This window comes from Aythya marila, assembly GCF_965140915.1.
Source record: "Aythya marila genome assembly, chromosome: 3".
Taxonomy (NCBI): Eukaryota; Metazoa; Chordata; class Aves; order Anseriformes; family Anatidae; genus Aythya; species Aythya marila.
In genome coordinates this window covers 87,836,073-87,856,511 of record NC_139044.1, presented here as the reverse complement: position 1 = coordinate 87,856,511, position 20,439 = coordinate 87,836,073, and the positions used below count along the sequence as shown (strand labels likewise).

Genomic DNA, 20,439 nt, shown 5'->3' with positions numbered 1-20,439 from the left:
TAGTGATGTTATGTGGCATGAGTTATGAAACAAAAACATGTATTTTGAAAGCACAAATCAAAATGTGTTTCTGAAAAGTAATAGTTTTTTGATTGCCTTGTGAATATTTTCTATGTTGGAGTAGTCATTGTTAAAGAATTTAGAAATTTACTTCAGGAAAGAAATACTCAGGCGTCTTATTTCTGTTTGGCAGAAGGTAATTGATGTGTCCTCAACCCCCTGGATTGTGCTGTTAGCAGCTTTAGCAAGTTCAGTCTGGAATACGAGTCTGTTACTTTTATTAGTGCGTATTATTTGGGGAAAAATATCATTGAATTCTGTACATTGTATTGTTCTGTTTGTTTAGCATTTACAATTATGGTTATAGTAATAATATGTGGGTTATCGTAAATATATGATTATTTTATATATCATCTCTGCATCACCATAGAGATGCATTGCACTTTCTGAACCAGGGAAGGGTATCAGGCCTCTCCTCTGGAAAAAATAAATAATCTGTATTTGGAATAAGGTTCTCAGCTAAATCACTAAGGATCACAGGGGAAAGTGAGAGGAAGGATTAATGGTTGTGAGTTCCTTGGGGATTATGCAGTGTGTTGAGAATAACAAAGGTCTTTAAAATCTTATGTGTAGATGGTTAATAACAGTGCTTGTAAAAGTCATTTTCGGAAAGTAGGTTTTTCACTAGAAGAGAGAATCCTGAAGATTGTATGATAGAATAAGCCATGGAAGAAGTTTTTTTATCTTCTCAAATATTAGAATTGTATTATTTAACACATTTATTAAGAAATCAGTCTGTGAAATTCACTTGTGGCAGTTTAGAGGAGAATAAGAGTAAGAAGGGCAGAATCTGGGGAGATGCATTAGAGAAAATAGGGTTGAGGAGCAACCAAAACAGAGATGGGACCAAAACAGCAGCAGGGATATCAGCAAAACAAGATGCTGCTGAGCTTGGGAAGAGACCAAGGTCAGCCCCAGCTGGGCATGGAGCTTGAAGGATAAGGCTGGAGAAAATCTTTTGGTAAAATCAAAGCCTTGCACTGACGCTCACACCATGTAACCTTAGTTACATAAAGAAAAAAAAAACCCGTGTCTTCTTCAGGGTACAAACAAACCCCAAAGTAGACAGCCATAAGCTGCCTCCCAAAAGCCTCCTGCACACCTTGGCATAAGTATTGTATGAGGTGGGTGCAGCAGAGCTGGCAGTGAGGAGCCGTGACACCCTGCCTGCTGGAGGTGCGGGGCTGTGCTGCGGGCAGGGCATGCAGCAGCACATCTCCAGCCTCTGGAACAGCCTGCAACCATGGAGCTAAAAGGTATCTTAAAATCAGGCTAACCCCTCGTTCCATGGCCCAGTTTTGGACCCTGTTTGCGTAACAGACTTTGGAGTTTTAAAGGACCATCAAATCAGACCTTTTATGTCTCACTGGCTATTAAATTTAACTCATTCGTCTCTCCCTCATAGCTATACTTCAGTTAAGCTAAATACTCAGCTCTGAAAATGTATCTGTTTGCTGCAAGGAGAGAACTGGAGAGACAGAGCTGTCATCAAGGTGACCGTAATAAGCTATGTGAAAGGTACCCAGAAGACAGCCTGTGGTGCAGAGCAAAGCAAAACCAGCAACAAAACCTTAAGGTCTCTGCCAGTTTGACCTACAGATGTATTTGGTATTTGGAGGTAAGTGGTAGGCAAGGCACCTGAGCCTGGCCTCTGGCCAAGGCAGCCAGCTCCCCAAGTGCAAAGTTAGCAGCTTACCCACAGCAGCCAGAGCTGCAGGCTGTCATCTCCTCTTGCCACCTGATCTTCCGTGGCATCTTCCTTACCTGGCTGAGTTCCTTTCCCTGTTTCTGCGCTGTGGGGGCAATATTTCTGGGTCTGCCCTGAACTCTATCCTCTTTTTTTCCAACTCTTTTCTCCAGTTTGTCAGTGTAGCTTTGAAGTCTAGTCCTGATCTCCTGTGACTCGCAGGTCTTCCCTCCCTGGGGTTGTCACCTACAAGCCTAATGTGTTCTGGTTTATTTTCTGGAAAGTTAGTATGAGTGCTGACTATTAATGTACCCCAGACAAACATGGTAGACACTGCTTAATGCATACTTTTTCTTTTTTTTTTTTTTTTTTTAATTACTAATTTTAACCTTTTAGAATATGCTTTTCTAAATAGCTTTTCACCTTACACTAGTTTTATTTAGACAATTTTTCTGGTGTGACATTAAAATGACATGTTCATAAAAAATACAAAAACCAATACCTGCTCAATTAAGATACTTGAAAACTGCTGTTTCTTCCCTATCATGCAGTGGTAGGAAATGCAGTTGGGTTAATTTATTATTGATAGTTCAATTTTAGGTGTCTTCTCTTCTTACTATCTTCTTCTTACTATCTTTTTGTATTTTTGTTTGTTTGGTTGACTTTTTTTTAAGTATTTTTCCAGGAATTGGCTGGTCTATAATTTCTAGCCCTCCTTTCTCTCCTCTCTCCTTTAGAAATATGTGTTGTCTTTGCCCTTTCCCAGTTTTATTGAACTTTATCCATACCACACTAATTCTTAGGAATTATGGAAATTTCTTAGGAAATTTCTTAGGAAACGTTCCTGGCTTCAGACAGATGTTAGGTACTCCAAGATGAAGTGAATTAGCTTAACATTATCTAGGTAGTCTGACCTTCTCCTGCTTTGGCATAAAATCTCATTTTTAGGCTACAGACATTGTTAACTTGTTATGATTTTAATGATTTTAGTTGTATTTCTTTTTAGGAGAACTGTTATCTAAAAAGTCGTAACCTTTTTGGTGTCTTTTGCTGGTAGAGCCAAATGGCAGTGGATTCTTTCCATATTCTTCCAGAGTAGCAAGTACCAGGTACTAGATGCTAAGTACTAGGGACTAAATATTTCCAGAATGATCTCGATTGTCCTTGCATACTTTTCTGTTTGTATTCAATTTATTATGTTTCTGATTTTGTATTGTATGCTTCCTGGTACTCCATCACTATCTTAGTAAGTAATAGGTGCCTTTCCACTGACTGTAAACCTTCTAGAAAATGGAACATTCATGACTTAGCTAGTCAGTTTTGTATTTCTCTTTCCTCCCTTTTGGACTGGTTGTCCTTCTGATGCTAATATTGTTTTTTTGATTGATTCCATGATTCCCAGACTCTTTTGTCATTATGTCTGCTTCCTTATTTTCTCTAAGTTTTTTTTTTTTTTTTTCTCATCTTGCTTACATTTTTAAGGATTGTGTATTTTATTCACTTTAACATTCTTAAGTATTTCCTCTCTATTGGTGAGATGCAAAGCTGCAAGTTGCCTAGTGCCAGTGATCTCTGACTTTGCATTCCAAGCATTCTTCCTGTAGTGTTCTCTGAATAGGAGAAAGGAAAGCCTTTAAGCTCTCTCATTACCTTAAAGTATAGTTCAATAGAGAATTATGATGAATGCTTACCAAAAAAAACAATACCTCACTAGTCTCATCATCCTAATTTGGTGCTCTAGAGTGGCACCGCTTAAATACTTGTCTTTAATCACAGTCCAAAGAATTTAATCTGCTTTATTTTATTTCCTTCTACAGTCCAGAAGCTAAGAACAACTAAGACTTTTTTCTTTCTTTTTTCTTTCACTTTTTTTTTTTTTGCTTAACTCAGATTTTCTCTTTCATTGTCTTCCCAAGTTTCCATGATCCTGAAATCATAACTTTGGTTATGAAATGTAATTTCATTGTTTCTTTGTTTTTTTCTCCAATGACCTGTGCAGGTCTATAGGGTTGTTCATGTTCGTGCACATGTGTGTGTGTGTATGTTGGATGACAAACTCATAGACTTACTGTCTTTCTCCTGATCCCTTTCCTGTGGATAATGGATTTATTATTTTTTTTTTTCTGAGATGCTGTTGTTTCTGTCAGCATGTCAGCATACCTTTGTCAGCATACCATATCTGAGCAGAAATACCTTTCTTCCTTCCCCACAGTAGGAGAAAATATTCAGAAAAGGCTCTTTGAACAAAGACCTTTTTGGTTACCTTAGTTGCAGTAGGTGCTACCAGGGCACTGATACCTCACTGGGCATCATATCCGTGGGATTTGTAAGGCACAGGCTGCTGCTTTACAGTGTTTTTTCATAGGCTTATCCTTGTTAAAATTCATGACTACTGGCAATGTAAGTGAAACACCCTGGAGCTTGAAGAGACTTTATTTGCAGCTTGGATTTTGAATTATAATTTCTTCTTAAAACAGGCTTTAACAAATATTGAGATAGAAAATATTCATTTGAATCTTTTTTAAGATTGCCAGGGGAAAAATACCAAAGGAGACCAAAATGAAAGTATTACCTTTAGAGATCATGCCAAAGCTAGAGTAGTATTAATTATACTAAACAGGCACTCAAATGATTCAGTTAAAACAAGTAAGTGTCAATATTGAATTGGAATTAAAAAGGAATAATAAATGAATTCAAGGAAGCTCTACATTTCAAAAAGGAGATCTTCTTCTATCCGTCCATCTACAGAATTATTATCCACTAAAGAGTGTAATCAATGTCAGTAAAATCAGGACTTGGAGTTAGACCCGATTTTTTTTTTTTCTTGCATCTTCAGATACTGCAGTATCAAAAATCAATTAAAATATCTGCCTACTGATCTGAAATTCTTGGTAGTGCTGAACACTTCATATTCTATCAATAAAATATTTTTAATAATGCTTTTACTCTCGATATTTTGAGTGGGTGTTTGAAGGAACTAAATCATGTTGTTTAACACAATGCTTCTCACAAGCAGGCTCCCTAGAGATTCAGGAAATTTAGGAAAGCTTCTTAGTTATGTCCTTCCCTAGGGTGTCCAAATTAAAGTTTTAGAAACATTCACTAAACCTCAATTTGCTACTTGACTGGATAAGTCATGATTTTTGGCTGCAAGCTTCAGTTGTTAGGATTTGTAACCTTTGGTTTTGGTACCTTAATAATGACTTCTAACAACTCTGAGGTAATTGAGGTAGGAGGTCTGCCTTATGAACATACAATTGTGTCGGGTAGTCTTCTGCTAGTATACCTTTTGAGAAACCTGCTTGAGCCAACAATGAGCACAAGGGTATATGTGTAAAAAAAAAAAAAAAAAGTTGCAAAATGAATATCTGAATAAGAAATGCATTATATTTTAGTCAATGCTCAGAAAATTCCCTGTACACCCAGATAACAAGAATATATTGCAAGAATATTCAGTAATTAGCTACTGACAAATCACTCTTACACAAAAATAAAAATAATTGTAGATGCACATAGATCTCACCGTTCTTGTAAATAAACAACTTTGCAATAGTTACTGAAGGAGAAGTCACGTGCATTTTTCCTTCTCACTAGGTTCAATTTAATACTGGCATCCTTAACAAACAAAATACTGTATCATTAGTTCAGTGCTTCCTTGCCAATTTTTTTTTCCAGGTTTCAGGTTTGTAAATAGCAATTAGCATTGCAGTCTGCACTGTGTTCACAATATAACTGCCACTTCTAAAAGAGATTTTTTTTTTTCCAAAATAAAACGTTGTTTTTGTGTGAGGAAAAAAATATAAAATATCCTTATCTCTAGACACACAAGAAAGACATGGACATTCATTTTCAGTGTTTAGAGGTTGTTGGTTATCCAGGTCTTAAAGCATAGTGCTTGGTAATGCTCCATGGATCCTTTTTCAATTGTTTTTAATTACTCAAAAATTTAGTGGAGATACAGAAAAGCAATTTCACGTCTCATCATTAAGTTACAATGCCTAAATCATGTGTTGATGGGCTGGCTCTAGAGTGGGGAGCAGTAGGGGTTACAGGCACGTGTGGCTGATCTGCACTCCCAATGTGACTATATGTTTGAATTGTCACTTCCACAGAGTACTAGTTTTTACTGGATCTTTGGAGTATGCCAGCATTCAGAGCTGATGATGACATGTGCCAGAAGGGAGCTCATATCCAATGCAATTATATATTTTCCATACGAACTAAAACCTAAACTTCACAGTCATGTGATGGATTCTTCCCACACGCTGCATGAGCCGGTCTGTCTTTGAACTGCATAAATGGTGAAACACAGAGCTCCTTCTGCAAGGATTTAAGTTCTTAACTGTAGGCATCTAAATTCAGTTGATTTGAGGAGATAATGAGCATTTTTGTGAAGCTTTCTGCATAAATAGGCAGTAGGTAGCTACTGAGTTGTCTGCTTGACCCTTAGATGTGAGGGCTGTATGTCAAGGCAGGGTATTTGTGTATTTTCTCATTATGGGGTTGGTCAGCACTTTGGATATAGTGACTTAAACAACATATGTTGTTTATTCAGGCAATTACTCTTCTGTCATGATAAAAAGACTAGCTTAGTGTTTTTGTTTGTTTGTTTGTTTGTTTGTTTGTTTTTTTCCCCCTTGGGCTAGAAGTGTCCTCTTGGCTTACCAATGTGATGCATCACATCTGTGACAGTAGCCCGATGTTTTTGATGGCAATCTCAGTGTACTGAATGTGTACCCGGAGTGAGTAGAGTGGTCTTCTAACTCATGAAAATTCTGGCTGTGAAGGAGGAAGGCAGTCACACAGAATCACAGAATTTCTAGGTTGGAAGAGACCTCAAGATCACCAAGTCCAACCTCTGACCTAACACTAACAAGTCCCCCACTAAACTATATCACTAAGGTCTACATCTAAACATCTTTTAAAGACCCAGTCAAGTTGACGTTCTGAGCTTCTTTCCATTTCTTATAACTTTCTTTGGTCTGATATGTGGCTTTTGTTGGTTTTACACTGGGAAACGATTGATCATTTCCATGAAATAATGATCCAGTTCCATGGGAACTGTGAAAGACAAACTAGAGGACTATTCCACATCTTTGGGATTTATTGTCTCTAATTCATGCTGTATTTGAGCCTCAAAGTTCACAAAGGTAAATACGTAGATGGCCGCTGTGTGTGTTAATTAGAGACCTAAACTGTCTATATATGAAGCCAGTTCGAGCTTTAATTATAGGTGCAGCCTCCGAAAATAATTGTCTGAGTTTCGCAGGTACATGCTGGAACTGTTTTATTAATTAGAAGTTGAATGTTAGGCTCAATTAAGTGCCTAATGTGGTCTGACTGAATCTTATCAATGGACTGTCTGATTCTTGTCTTAAGTTACTGCTGCAAACCTGGTGCCTCTGGATTTGAGCAAAGCACCAGAAGCGCATTCTTTGCTGAATATCACTGCTCTCTGTAGTAGTCTGGATCTGGAGAAACATCTTAGGATGTTTTATCTCCAGTATTCCAGGCTCTTCGGAGATCAGTGTGGCTGGTCATACAGGATAAGAGACTTTCTTATATTTTGTGCCTGTTTCAGCAAAGCAATACTTCAGCTTTGCAACAGAGACAAGGCTGTCATTTCTAACACTTACCAGCTTTGTGAGGTTTCACTTGAAATCGCAGCATTACAGCATCAGCTCTTCATGTGAGTAGTACCGCTGAAGATGAAATGTTGTAGGGAAAATGTTTTTTGCTGTTTTGAATTTTGCTTTCCTTTATTTTGAAAGCATGCATGTTGCAGACATAAAATCAAAGGAATGAATTAAGAGTTTTACTCCTTATTTTGGAATTTGATGGAAGACTGCAAAAGACTTCTCAAGAAAAAAATCAACCCATTTGTGTCATGTTAAGTGGATTTATTATTACAGCCCTTTATGTCCAAGAGTACAGTAATTGAGCGGTTAATAGGAAAAGTATTTTATTGCTGGCAGGATACAACATTTTGAATTACTCCCTCAGGAAAAAGGGTTTTATAAATATATACTTCTTTCACTCCATTAGTCCAAAGTAAATCATAAATTATAATTGCAAATGCATTTTTTAATCATACGCTTCATTTCAAAATACATCTTTGTATGGTTTATATGAATGTATTGGTAATGTACAGAAATAATGTACTGTGCCTATGGTATGTTATTTTTATTTTTTTTCATGTCTGTAAATTTAAGGCATTGTTTAAAAAAGTGTTCCAAAGCAGTTCAAGTTGCTCTAAAATGATAATTTTCTCAGTAGTTTTTTTTTTTTTCTCTATAACATCTTACATCTGTTTCATTTTACTAGTTACTTCTAGTGATTTTTCCTAGTGGAGGGAGTACTCTGTGTATAGTGTTTTTATTTTTTCTTTATTATTTTGTTTTGTTTTGAGAAAATCTGAAACTGTGCTCTCATATGGTAAGGTTTTGTTTGTTACTTACCTGTTCTGGGATCTGTAATACTAGTTCAGTGAAATTATTTCTTGTAATTAAACAAATATCCAGTTTCTGCCTACTGAATGTTGGTTCTGGGCTGAGCACCAGGGGACACATCTCTGCTTGCAGGAGTGGCATTTATTCCTGCCTGCGTATTTCTCTATCGCAGAACAAATAGCTGTGAAACACAGAGGCACATGTTTGGGCTGGGGAAGGGAAGTTCATGAAGAATAGTTGTTTTTTAGTGTTGCTGTTGAGTGCCATTATTGAAAATTGGAGATGTCTGTGCCACTGGTCTCAGCTCACTGCCAACACTTAGGATGGCAGTCTGCTTCCATGATTTTGTTGTTCTTGCTGCAGTTTTGAACTCTTTTTAAAGGTGCAAGGAACTGCACTAAAAATAAAACTGAAAGATCTTTAATGTGAAGTTAAGCCCACAAAATTCCAGAAGTGCAGTAGCTAATGTGACCGCAAACTGCCTCGTGTGGTTATGCATATGGTAATAATAAGCTCTTTAAAAATAGCTTGTGATCATGTAGATGATCAGCTATCAAAATACTATGTTTTATAAATGGTGATAGAGTATATTTCATAATTAGCATCCGATTATTTGTAGAAAAATGGTCAGAAAAGTAATAAAACCTGTCTAAATGTGTATTTTTTCTTGCTAGAAGCCTGCCTTGTTTGTACATCTGTTGGATTCCTGTGTGCTAGTAAAAGCAGTGATCTAACAGTATTATTACACAGATGCATTTCCTAAAATGTGATAGTGAAGATGTATTTCCTAAATTGTATATAATAAATAAAATATTTTCTGATGACATAGAGTATAGCAAAAGAGTGTATCTGCAAAAAGCCACTGACCTTAATGAAAGTAGTATTTTTACCCAGTGGCTTTTGAATAGTTTGTAGGAATGTCAATAGAAAATCATAGGAAGAGTTGTTCCATAACAAAGCCTAACTATGAGGCATAATAATTCAAAGACCTGAGAAAAAAAAACTACATACACACTCTCAAAAACAAAACAAAACAAAACAAAAAGCCCGCAGAGGTGACTGCATTTCATTCAGGCACTGAAACTGGCCTCTGAAGTGAAACTGTAAATTTTGATTTTGGTGGGGTTTTGTTTATTTATTTCTTTAAAGATGCTGGAAGCTAAGTGGCAGAATTGTCTACTGTTTCATTCCTCAGATTAAAAAAAAAAATCAAAAATATCTGTTGGATTATTTCAGATTGAGCTTTTATATACCACTGGTATTGAATTGAAAATAAGTGTCATTTTCAGTCTTAATGACACTACTGTATTTTGGTAATAAACTGCAGTAATGTCCAAAGGGATGAAATAATGCCAAGGTTCAGAGCTCACAGGTATATTCTCTTTAAAATTAGCACCAGGACAGAAATGCTTCGGATTTGTTCCTATTCAGTTGGATCTGTTCTAGCCAGAATCATTCTCCAGCATTCTTCCTAATACCATCTACACCCTTTCTCTTTGTAAAGAAAACTCTGAATTGCACTGCTGCACTGAATGTTCTTCCTCTTGCAATTCCTGCCTCTTCATCTCCTGTCTTGGAGTGCAGTTACACCAGTCAACTCTACCACAGACAACAGCCAGTAGAGTTGGTCATTTTTTGCTACCAACTCAACCCTCCACTGCCATACTATGTTAAGTCAAACTGTGGTTTCCTAAGCTTTCCATCAGTTCATATATATTCACCATGCCATTTGCTGTCTTTTCTCCCAACCCTTGCCCATGGTTCCCCTACTTGGCCTGATGAGTTTGTGGCTTCCAGACCACCATAATCCAGGGTTCTATTCTTGATGTGCGTTGTCTATGTTTGTTGGAAGCAAAATAAAAGATTACAAGCTCATAGTTGCTGTTGACACTACTTGCTATTTTTGTGTAGCTGTTGTGCCTGGTAAGCTGTGCTGTATTACCCTTCAACTCCTGGGACCCTCTGTCTGTACCAGGTGTACTGATCAACTGCTTTGCAGATTCTTCAGTGTGTCTTACTGTCCTGTCCTTAACTGTAGTCAAGTTCCCATTTTGTGGAGTATTCACTCTAGTGTCGTCATTAGCTGTGGTCCTTTGTGTTTATTATGGAGAGGTGGGAGGAGGAGGGCTCAGAATGCGGTGCTTTGGGGTCCCTTCTTGGAAAACAACTGGGCAAAGTGAAAAACAGCTGGAGTGTACAACTAGTCCTGAAGTGTGAAAAGCAAGAGTCCAAATAATGGTATTGTTATGTATTTTTGTTTTTATATTATTAGTCTATATTGTTTTCAAATCAATATGCTTAAGTTGATGTAAATCATACTACAGGTTTTTATTAGCTTTATCAAGCCATTGCAAGCTATTAAAATTCATGCATGTGCAACTAATCACACATTTGTTTTTCTCTGTTTGAGAGATTACACATTTCTTTCTATTCATATTCTTCCAGGTGACTTGGATTATTACTGGCTGGATCCTGCCACGTGGCACAGCAGGGAGACATCCCCTATTAGTTCGGTAAGAAACAGGGAAAAAGGGCTGCAAAAGTATGAATTAAAATGGTTACTGATAATTTCAGTTTGCTGTAGAAATTTGTTACAAAAAAAGTTCTATACAATTTATGTAAAATTTTGGCTTAGTGGATCATGGAAATCAAAATCAGAGGATATTTTTATCAGAATCTAGACTAGTAAAATTACGTGAATTTTAATATGAAGTTAATGTTTTTACAGACCTGGTACTAGATTTTATCATATCGGTTTCATACCAGAAAAGACACTGTGAGTGTAATATTGCTCTAGGAGAGATTAGTAGATATATTTTTTTTCTGCTGAATTGGAATGGGAAAGGATGATTTGGCTTTTATTATATAATGAACCTATATGACAGAGCTCTATAACATATGCTATTCTGAAGAACAGAATTTATAAATACAATTTTCAGTGTCCTGGAATTAAAAATTAATGTTTAACTTTATTAATTAGGTTGTGTTTTAAATGTTTAATTGTATTAAACTTTTAATTATATTATAAATCTACCTGCAGACTTGGTGCTGAGATTTTTTTACAGCAGGCATAAATATTTAATGAGGCCAGAGCCCTACAAACATGATACAATACTAGAAAGTTCTGTTACAATTTCTATGATGTAATGATTCAGAAATTTTACAAGTTTATAGGTATGCATCTGAATACAGGAAAACGTTTTCCTTCCCACTGCTTGTCTTTTCAATAGCATCCAGTAACGTGGCAGCCTTCTAAAGAGGGAGATCGCTTAATTGGGCGTGTTATTCTTAACAAGAGAACAACCATGCCAAAAGAATCAGGTGCATTACTGGGGCTAAAAGTAAGTATTACATGGTTCATGTGGTAAAAGAATTAAATTTCCACTGACCTGTAGAAGCCTAACATAAATCAGAGGAGTCTCTAAGCATATGGTCATTTGACAAAAATGTATTCCTCACTTTTAGTAAGTTTTGGAAGTTATATAGATAAATTATGAATGTAAATATATTTAATCCTTTTGTGCATGTCTTCCGCTCATCCATGATCAAGGAACTGAACCATTTTGATTAAAAATTTATGTTTATTCAGCTTCCTGTCTGCAAGACATATACTGTACATTTAAATGCATTATAGGAGTTCTGCCTTTTCTAGCTCTACTGCTTGCATTTCAGCCAAGAAACCCATCTCATAGTCCATATAAATAAATGTCATCCAGACGTAAATGTTTACAGAGTCAGTCTTCAGAATCCACACAGCTATTCAGAAACAGAAATTGTGTACAATGGCATTAAATATTTACACACACACACACAAAAGAAAAATAAATAAAGCATAGCAGTGATTGTATTAAAGGTAATTCCAGTTAATTCACTGCCTGTAAATTAAGACATTATGGGAGACGTGGTCAAATTCATTTAAATTCCTAAATTTCTCATTTTGTAGTGGACATCTAGGTTATTGTCCCTAAATTGCCATGACACTTAAAAGGAATAGTTCTAGAGACTGCTGAAGAGTACAGTGTGCCAGTTCATGTATATTTTAATATATGGAGCTCCAAAAATGACTGAGAAAATTAATTTTGATTTCTTCCTCTTTCCACTAAAAGCAACAGAAACAATAGAAAATGTGAAACATTCCCATCCACTTAAGGACTAAGTCAACTTCAAAGGGCAGTGACGTTGCAGTCAACCTCTCCTTACATATAGTTATCTGGTAATTCAAGCCCTCACATGTGATGTGGGTTGTTGGTTCTGCTCATCATGGTGGGAGTTAAGTCAGGAAAGACCCCTGTGAACTTTGTAATGGCATGTTCTGGGTAAAAGCACACTCCACTTACGCACTTCAAAGTGAAATAGTGTAGGGTGGGAATATAAAATATGAGAACATTTCATCTAAATATCTTGTAGACTGTAGCATAAGGCTGATTTTTGCTGGTAGCAACAACACTTCTTTAATATCTGAGAAAAATGTTAGACCCTAGTAGGAAACATAGATTGGAGAGCTTCTTTCTGATGTTTTCAGTCTCAGTTTTGTATGATGTGATCGAAGTTCTAGGTAACACACTGATAAATTTAGCACATCCTCTTGTGACAACCTTGTAGTCAGGTAGGCTTCTGGATCTGCTTGTGTATGGTTCTGTATTAAAACTGTATTTAATTTTTAATTAAAATCAAAGTTTTAAATCAGTAACCATGATGGCAACATGAAGAAATAATACCTAATGAACCACTGACCCACTGTTCCATAAATCTTGACCCAGGATATTCCTGACAAAAGAACTAACTGAAGAGAGTGAGAAGGGTAGAGAGAATAGTCAGTCAGCAAGGCTAGTTTTTTTTTTTTATTTATTTAATATATATATTTTATTAAAGACCTAACCTTTTGAGGGCACATTTTTACCGCTATTTTTCCCCATCTGTGTGTTATACACTCTTTAAAACAAAACCCTATTCAATGCTCTCTTCTGTTCTGTTTAATAGAAGCTAGGAGTTGCTTTTTTGTACTGTCATGTGTTTGGATGAGAGGGCCAGGGTTTAAGTTGTAGCAATGTTTTCATGAACTATTTGCATATGTTTCCTAGTAGTGTATTAACTAAGTTTGTAATTGTTGCACTAATTTCACTTTGGAGGTTTTAATACCTTTGGTTTGATGTTCACTTCCAATTTAAACTTAAGCACAAGACAGACATCTATTTGTAAAAAATATATTTTCTTGATTATTTATCAAGAAATCCTCTTTCTGAAACAAATTTGAATGCTTAGCAAGTTGCATAAGATAGCCTGGCCTTTTTGTATTTCTAACTTTTTCTTTTAGCCTCTGTGAAGACTAAATTGACAATAGATTTGTGTATGGATAATTTATCTTTAGTTAAAAAAGTATTGTGAAAACTAATCTGGCTATATGTTTATGTTGATATGATGTCTGGTTTATGGCATGAAAACTCACAAGTATATGATCTTCCAGGTTGTTGGAGGAAAAATGACAGAATTAGGACGACTTGGTGCCTTCATTACCAAAGTGAAAAAAGGTAGCTTGGCCGATGTGGTGGGACATCTCAGAGCAGGTAAATCAATAAGTTACATACAAAATATTTTGTCTTGCAATTATAGCTTTTTGTAATGTGCCTGTTATCTTACATTAACATCACTCATGTGATATGCTAATATTTTGTAAATATAGAAGAACACTGTAGTGTTACTATGGAATGCTACAGTTGTCTACCTTTCTAATTTATTATTAACTCCAATGGCTTGAATATGTGAACAATATACAAGACACTCCTGTCAGTGTCAGGATTGAATGTTACTGGTGCACATGTGCTTGGTATCTGAGGAGCTGCTTGTTATACTCTATAGAAGCAATATAAGCATACTATAAAACTAATTCATTGTGTCAAACAAAACTCACTACAGTTATTGTACTCACACTACATTGTCACCTGAAGGGTGATGCATTGTATACACAATAGACATTATTAGTCAGTGTGAATTGTTACAAGTAAAAATGTGAAAGAGCTCAAGAAAATGATCCTAAAGTATATAATGCATGTAAGATTTATATAGTGCACTTGCAAATAAGTGGCTGCACTGTTGACACTTTTCAGGCTTTTTTTCTATATGAAGCAAGAACTATGCATGGCAGTCAGTTTTCTAAATTACTTTTTAGTGGTTTATATTTTGTAACAGTCCTAAACATCTGCTTTCCAACATCTGCTTAGCAAACAAAATTCTGTACAACACCTTCTTAGGAATCCAGAAACTCTGATGAAAACTTTTTTGAATTTAACATAATTACATGAAGCAAATAGTAATAAGGAAGTAGAAATGTCTTGGCATTTATTACTTATTTTTTCAAGTTGATAAATGGGGTGTTGATAGCACTACTTATTATAATTGTTTTTGGATTTTAACTGCAGATTATAATTATAGAAAATTACATTCACTTCACTAATCTTGAAGTGTCTAGGCTGAAATGTCTCATTTTTAATGTCTGGACTAGGTTAGTTTTTAGGTCAAAGCTATTTTAAAATAATTCTGAACAATATTTTTAGGGTCAAAATAAATTCAGAGGACTGGCTAAGCAGATGTATGTAGTTTCGTCTGTTTTCTATTCATTTATTGTATGGGACTAGAACACACACAAAAAAGGCATGGATGAGCCATTCTGCCGGGAAAACTCATTTTTTCACCTTTCTCAAAAGCCTTCAGAATTTGTGTAGTTCATCAATTTGTGAGTAATTACACAAACCTCATAAATTTTGCCAAAGACAAATATTAAGTCTGGCATCAGGAATAGAATAACCCTATGCAACAATAAGCACCAGGGGCAAACCAGCTACAAAGAAGCTTGGCAGAAAAGCATCTGGACGTGCTGGAGGACAGTCAGTGGAACATGAGTCAGCAATGCATCTTTGCAGCAAAACATGACAAGCATGTACGGGGTTATATTAACAGGACTGTAGCCAGCCAATGGAGGTTGATGCCCTCTATTCCATGATTATGAGGTTGTATCTGGAGTATTGTGTCCAGTTTGGGCTCCTCTATACAAGAAAGAGACAAACAGGACCAGGCTGGTCAGAGGAAGTTGATTAGGAAGTCTGTGGCGTACAAGAAGAAGCTGAGAGGGCTGGGTTTGTTCACACTGGTGAAGAGAAGACTCTGGTGGGGGGGGGGAGGGGGGAAGTAATTCAATTTTTTACCTGGCTAATGGGAGGTTGTAAGGATGAAGAGCCAGACTGTGATCACACAGGAAGCAACACACAAAGTGGAATGAAGAAGGTTTGGATTGTGAAAACTTTTCTTCTTGGTGAGAATAGCAAGGTCCTGGACCAGGTTGCCCAGAGGAGTTGCTGGATTGCTTCCTTGGAGATACTCAAATCTCAGCTGGTCAAGTCTCTGAAAGCATGGATTGATAGCTGACCTCCAGAAATGTCTTGTGAGGAATGACAATCACTGAACATAAACAGAAGTTGTAGCTCTGTGTTTTGGTAGTTAGGAGTTCAGTTAGGATAGTTTTCCTTGGTTTATTAACAAGCACAAGTTTTGCCATTTGACTTAGAGCTCAGACAGGAGCAAAGCCAGCAGCTGAAGGATTGTTACTGACTGACGAACACAAAATCGTTGTCAACAAAGAAAATAAATTTATTTGTGGCATCATGGTTGCATAATGGTTATGCATAATTATCATGCATAATGGCATGATAATGGTTGCAGAATTCATACTACTGCATAGGATATGAGAGTGTAAACTTTATGTTATGGTTCCTTCAGTTTAGTTGTTTATCTTTCTTTAGAAAATATAATTAAAGACTATTATCTTTTTATAGTCATGTCAAAGTGTAATGCAACGTACGTACTATCAAAATTCTGGAAATGGCAAGCTGAAAAGTCATCTAAATTACTTTCATATTGTCTTTGTTTTCTTTCCCCCCTCTAACATCTTCAGAAGGTAGTGACTCATTCCCTGCTTTTATTTTTGGTTCACGGGATACAGACAGTGAAGACTCTCCTTTTCATTGAGAAATCAAAATGCACAGTATGCATACAAATTGTAATGAAAAAGCATGATTTTTAAAGGTTTAACATCAGATGTTTATATTTTTTCATGTTTTGAAGATCAACCCTTTTATTGTTTACTTTCAAAGTTTATTACTGCTAGCTAATAAAAGGTCTTTTAAAGAGACTCTTTAATTTTGTAGCACAGTAACAGGTGCTGTATTATCTCTGAAGTACATAATAAGTTTGTACAAGTGGTTTCCTTAATATGATGTTGTGTACAAATTATGAAAGGAGCCTTGATAGTGTCTCAAAAAAACATTTTTGATTTTCAGCAGAGTTTTTAAATTCATTTTGAGCAATGTAACTTAGCTTTATAGATTTCATAAATGTTTTGTGCTTCTTTTCAAAATAATATTGAAATTAAATAAAATTCTCTTTAAATTCAAGGGGATGAAGTTCTAGAATGGAATGGCAAACCCTTGCCTGGAGCTACAAATGAAGAAGTTTACAACATTATTTTAGAATCAAAGTCAGAACCTCAAGTTGAAATTATTGTTTCAAGGCCTATTGGGTAAGAAGACTTGCTTCTTAATCACAGTTATTATTTGTACTAATGGGACTTTTAAAGGGACTATTTGTGAGTTCATTATTTTTCTCTCTTTTATCTCTTAACAATGCAATATGATTCACTTTCTATTACTGAAATCCTGTGCATTCCGTTTTTTTCATTGCCCATAGCAACCTTGGATCTGTACGGTGATACCAAAAATATATCAATATAAATGTGTAGGTTTTTTGTTTGTTTGTTTTTGTTTTGTTTTGTTTTATGGTCAAAGTACTAACAAGATTTTTGCCAAATGGCAAAGGAAGAGTTAGTATTTATGTTTATGATGAATTAAAGAAGGTTTCTTTCTGGACACCATGTATTGATCCTGCATGTGAGTAAACATGTGAGTAAAATCTTTTTGTCAGGCTCTTAGATTCATTACATCAGAATAACTTACACACATATTCATGAGCAGAAGGAAACATGAGCAAACTGAACATTACAAGATCTGAAATACATCAGTGCTAGTAGGATTTTAAACAGCCTTTCTTTAAAAACGAAAACAAAACCATTCTAATTGAAATGACTATTTAGCTTTAAAATACCAGAATCAAAAGCAGAAACAAAAATACCTTCACATTATTTAATGTAATTTATTTTTTTCAAAAATTAGCTTTTTTTTTTTTTTTTAATATTTAGAACATTTATTTGTTATAAATCCAGGTTTGGGGGGTTAGTGATAACAATTCATATGTTCTTGACTTATGAAGTAAGCATTGCAAGGATCATAAAATTTGTTTGAATTGGCAAAATGAGTGGGGTTGGCCCTGTATTTTTCACAATTGATTTGCACAATTGTTTATTCTACACTTGTCCTTGAACATGACTGTATTGGGACTGTTTTGAGCAATCTTATAGGATTGAATATGAATCACATATTGTAAATGCACACTTAGATTGCAGAAATGTGTGACACAGTTAACGATAAAAAGTGACTCTTGGCTAGTTTAAAAAAAAGTTTGAAAGGTTCGAATCTATCTGTAGTTTTTCACCTCCCCAGAGGTCATGTGCACTCACTGTATGTCTCTAAATACAAGTGTCCTATAGTTAGATGGTAAACTGTTTCCTAGTTATGAACACAGAATTATTTCATTATGAATGCGCTAGATTTCATTGAAATTATAATTTTTGTGTCTTAATATGGTAAGTTCTTAGTTTGAGAAACAGAAAGCACGATTCATTTTCTTTCTAAAACATTCTCTTACATTTATTTTACGTCAACTTTTGATGTTTGGTTTTGTACATACTGTGCAAGTGTAGCTATATTTTGCAAATGAGCTCTTCCTTTTTAACGACAATTGCTATTAAAAGTACTTAAATGAAATTAACATTTGTTGCTAATTTTAATTGTGAGTTTGACCTTTTAATGGAAAGTGAGAGCTTGATGCAATAAAAGTGGTTGTTTAGGGCTAAAATTAACATCCAGATGGAGACTGTGGGGGAGTAGAAACCTTATTTTACATTCTTTAGTCACAGATAGGAGATATTCCTGTCTGCAAACTTCAAATTCAGTCCTTCAGTCCATCATCATTGTAATTAAAAATAAAATGCCATAAGGAGATTTTTGGAAGTCTGTTTTTTTTTTTTTTTTTTTTTAAATATTTAAGTCAGCAGAAAATTAGTATGTTGATAATTGGACCTGACTTGAACTTTCAATTGAACAAAAACCTGAAAAGTGATTTGTGCAACTCATATAAAAATAAAGTGCTATAACGACATTTTAAGCAGTGAGCTTTAGATATCAGTATATTTGCAAATGTCATGTATCATTAGACTTTTAAGGTAACTTGATTATTTAAAACAATTTATTGTAGTTTATGAATTCTATAAATAAAATATTTAAAAAAACGAACATATTTCAGTAATGTACTCTTGAAGAAAAATCCAGAGAAAATACCACAACTGCTGTACTGACTGAGACACAGAATATGAAGGGCATTCAAAAACAAAGACTGCTTTTAAATCTAAGCAGTGAATTTTACACCCAAAAAATGCACCTGGACATAGGACTGATAAAATGTAACTTTTTGCTTTAGATGACCCATCATGCATATTTATTTCTGGACATAAGCAAAAATAGAGCACATTAGACTACACCTTTATTTTGAGACAAGTGGAGTCTTGGCATGGAGATGTTTATGTACTATAATAATGCTGTCCTTGTAGAGTTGTGTCCTGACAGGATTTTTTTTCTTTTTCTGGGAAGATCAAATAAATATCTCAAAGGGACTAGAGCAGGCAGATTTGAAATTTAAAGATAACTCCCTTCTCCAATAGCAATGAGATAAAGTTGTGTTGTTTTATATCAGATTGGGATTTACCCATCTCTTATCTAAAAAGAATAACAAAAAAAACATTCATTTTACAACAAAGAAAATCCTGATGTTAGTGAACAAAAATAAATAAATAAATAAAATACTCCACATGACTTTCTTGTTTTGTTTGTTTTGATTATAATCTATGTAGATTGTGTTGTATGATGGGAAACGGCTTGCTTTGGACAGCAGACTACTTTTCTTTTTACCTCCTACCTTCTTCTTGTCTTGTTATCCAAACTATACAGTCATTTCAAATTCATGATAGTGAATTTTACTGAATCCAGCAAATCTAGTACAGCAAAGTTTTGTGTCTACTGAGGTGCTGACTGGCAAACTAGCTGCTTGATAAGGCATTAAGTGGTAATCCATTACACCTAAAATTCCTGTGAGGGAATAGGTTCCCGAAAGACCTGAAAAATGATATTTTGTCTGCATAATTTAAATGTTTTCATCTCTCAGTATTAATAATGCAAGTAATGTACCAGCATATTTAATGGTCTCTTTTTAAAAAGTCCTAGCATATTAGGTCTAAAAAGCCCAAATTTAACACGGTTTGGCTTGAGTGAATAATAGGAGGAGTGTGAGGCCACCAATTAGACAGCTGCAAGTTACAAAATTGATGTCTAAACAATTTGCTCAGGCTTGTAAATTTGGATTTCTGTGTCTATCAGCAAATGTAATTTTGAGTAATGGATAATTGTAGGATGTTTATTAGAGAAAAATGTGAAAAATGTAACACAATTAGCAGATGAAGGCATAACAACAATAAACAGTATAACCGCAATAGTACCATAAAAACTCCATAGAAACTAATTGACATTAATGCTGATGATTGCAAACACAGGGTAGGTAAGAAACCTATAAAAAATAGAATTAATGGGTTGGGCATCTAAAAACGAGGGGGAAAATGACCTATAAATATGCATACGATGTGAGAGGCTATTAACATAAGATAGCGTAGAAAAACCTCTGGCCATATGCTGGTTGGGGAAGAAGCCTGGCATGGTATCTAACTCACTGTCTCTTGTGTGTTCTGGTGACCTCATATGGGATAGTGCAGGTAAAACTTTTTTTTTTTTTTGTCTCTGTTTTCCTTGTTGGATGGTATTTATATTTGCTTGGATTTCCACAGATAATATTGACAAAATTGTTGCTTCTCCAGTGGGATTCAACTGCTCTGTGCTTGGACTCTAGGTCCTTGCAAGGAGGTTGAATCTCCATAACAAGCCAGGCAATGTTAAATGTCAGACAGTTGCTCAAGTAATATAAATAGTGCAAACTGCAGATCAATGTGCAGGTTCTGATAGAAAGGAGCAGTTT

The 20,439-nt window shown here is 35.3% G+C and overlaps 1 protein-coding gene across 9 annotated transcripts in view; it reads left to right on the top strand.

Moving 5' to 3' along the window:
• The window catches only part of RIMS1 (regulating synaptic membrane exocytosis 1), a gene marked incomplete at its 3' end in the record, with an annotated part of 310,018 nt that overhangs the window by 157,803 nt on the left and 131,776 nt on the right, over nucleotides 1-20,439 (top strand). For all 9 annotated transcript variants that reach the window (XM_082756958.1, XM_082756967.1, XM_082756960.1 and 6 more), the window contains 4 exons: nucleotides 10,642-10,709; nucleotides 11,427-11,537; nucleotides 13,661-13,760; nucleotides 16,642-16,765. In XM_082756958.1, the coding sequence (XP_082613084.1) occupies nucleotides 10,642-10,709; nucleotides 11,427-11,537; nucleotides 13,661-13,760; nucleotides 16,642-16,765 (403 nt within the window). The remainder of the gene's footprint in view (nucleotides 1-10,641; nucleotides 10,710-11,426; nucleotides 11,538-13,660; nucleotides 13,761-16,641; nucleotides 16,766-20,439) is intronic.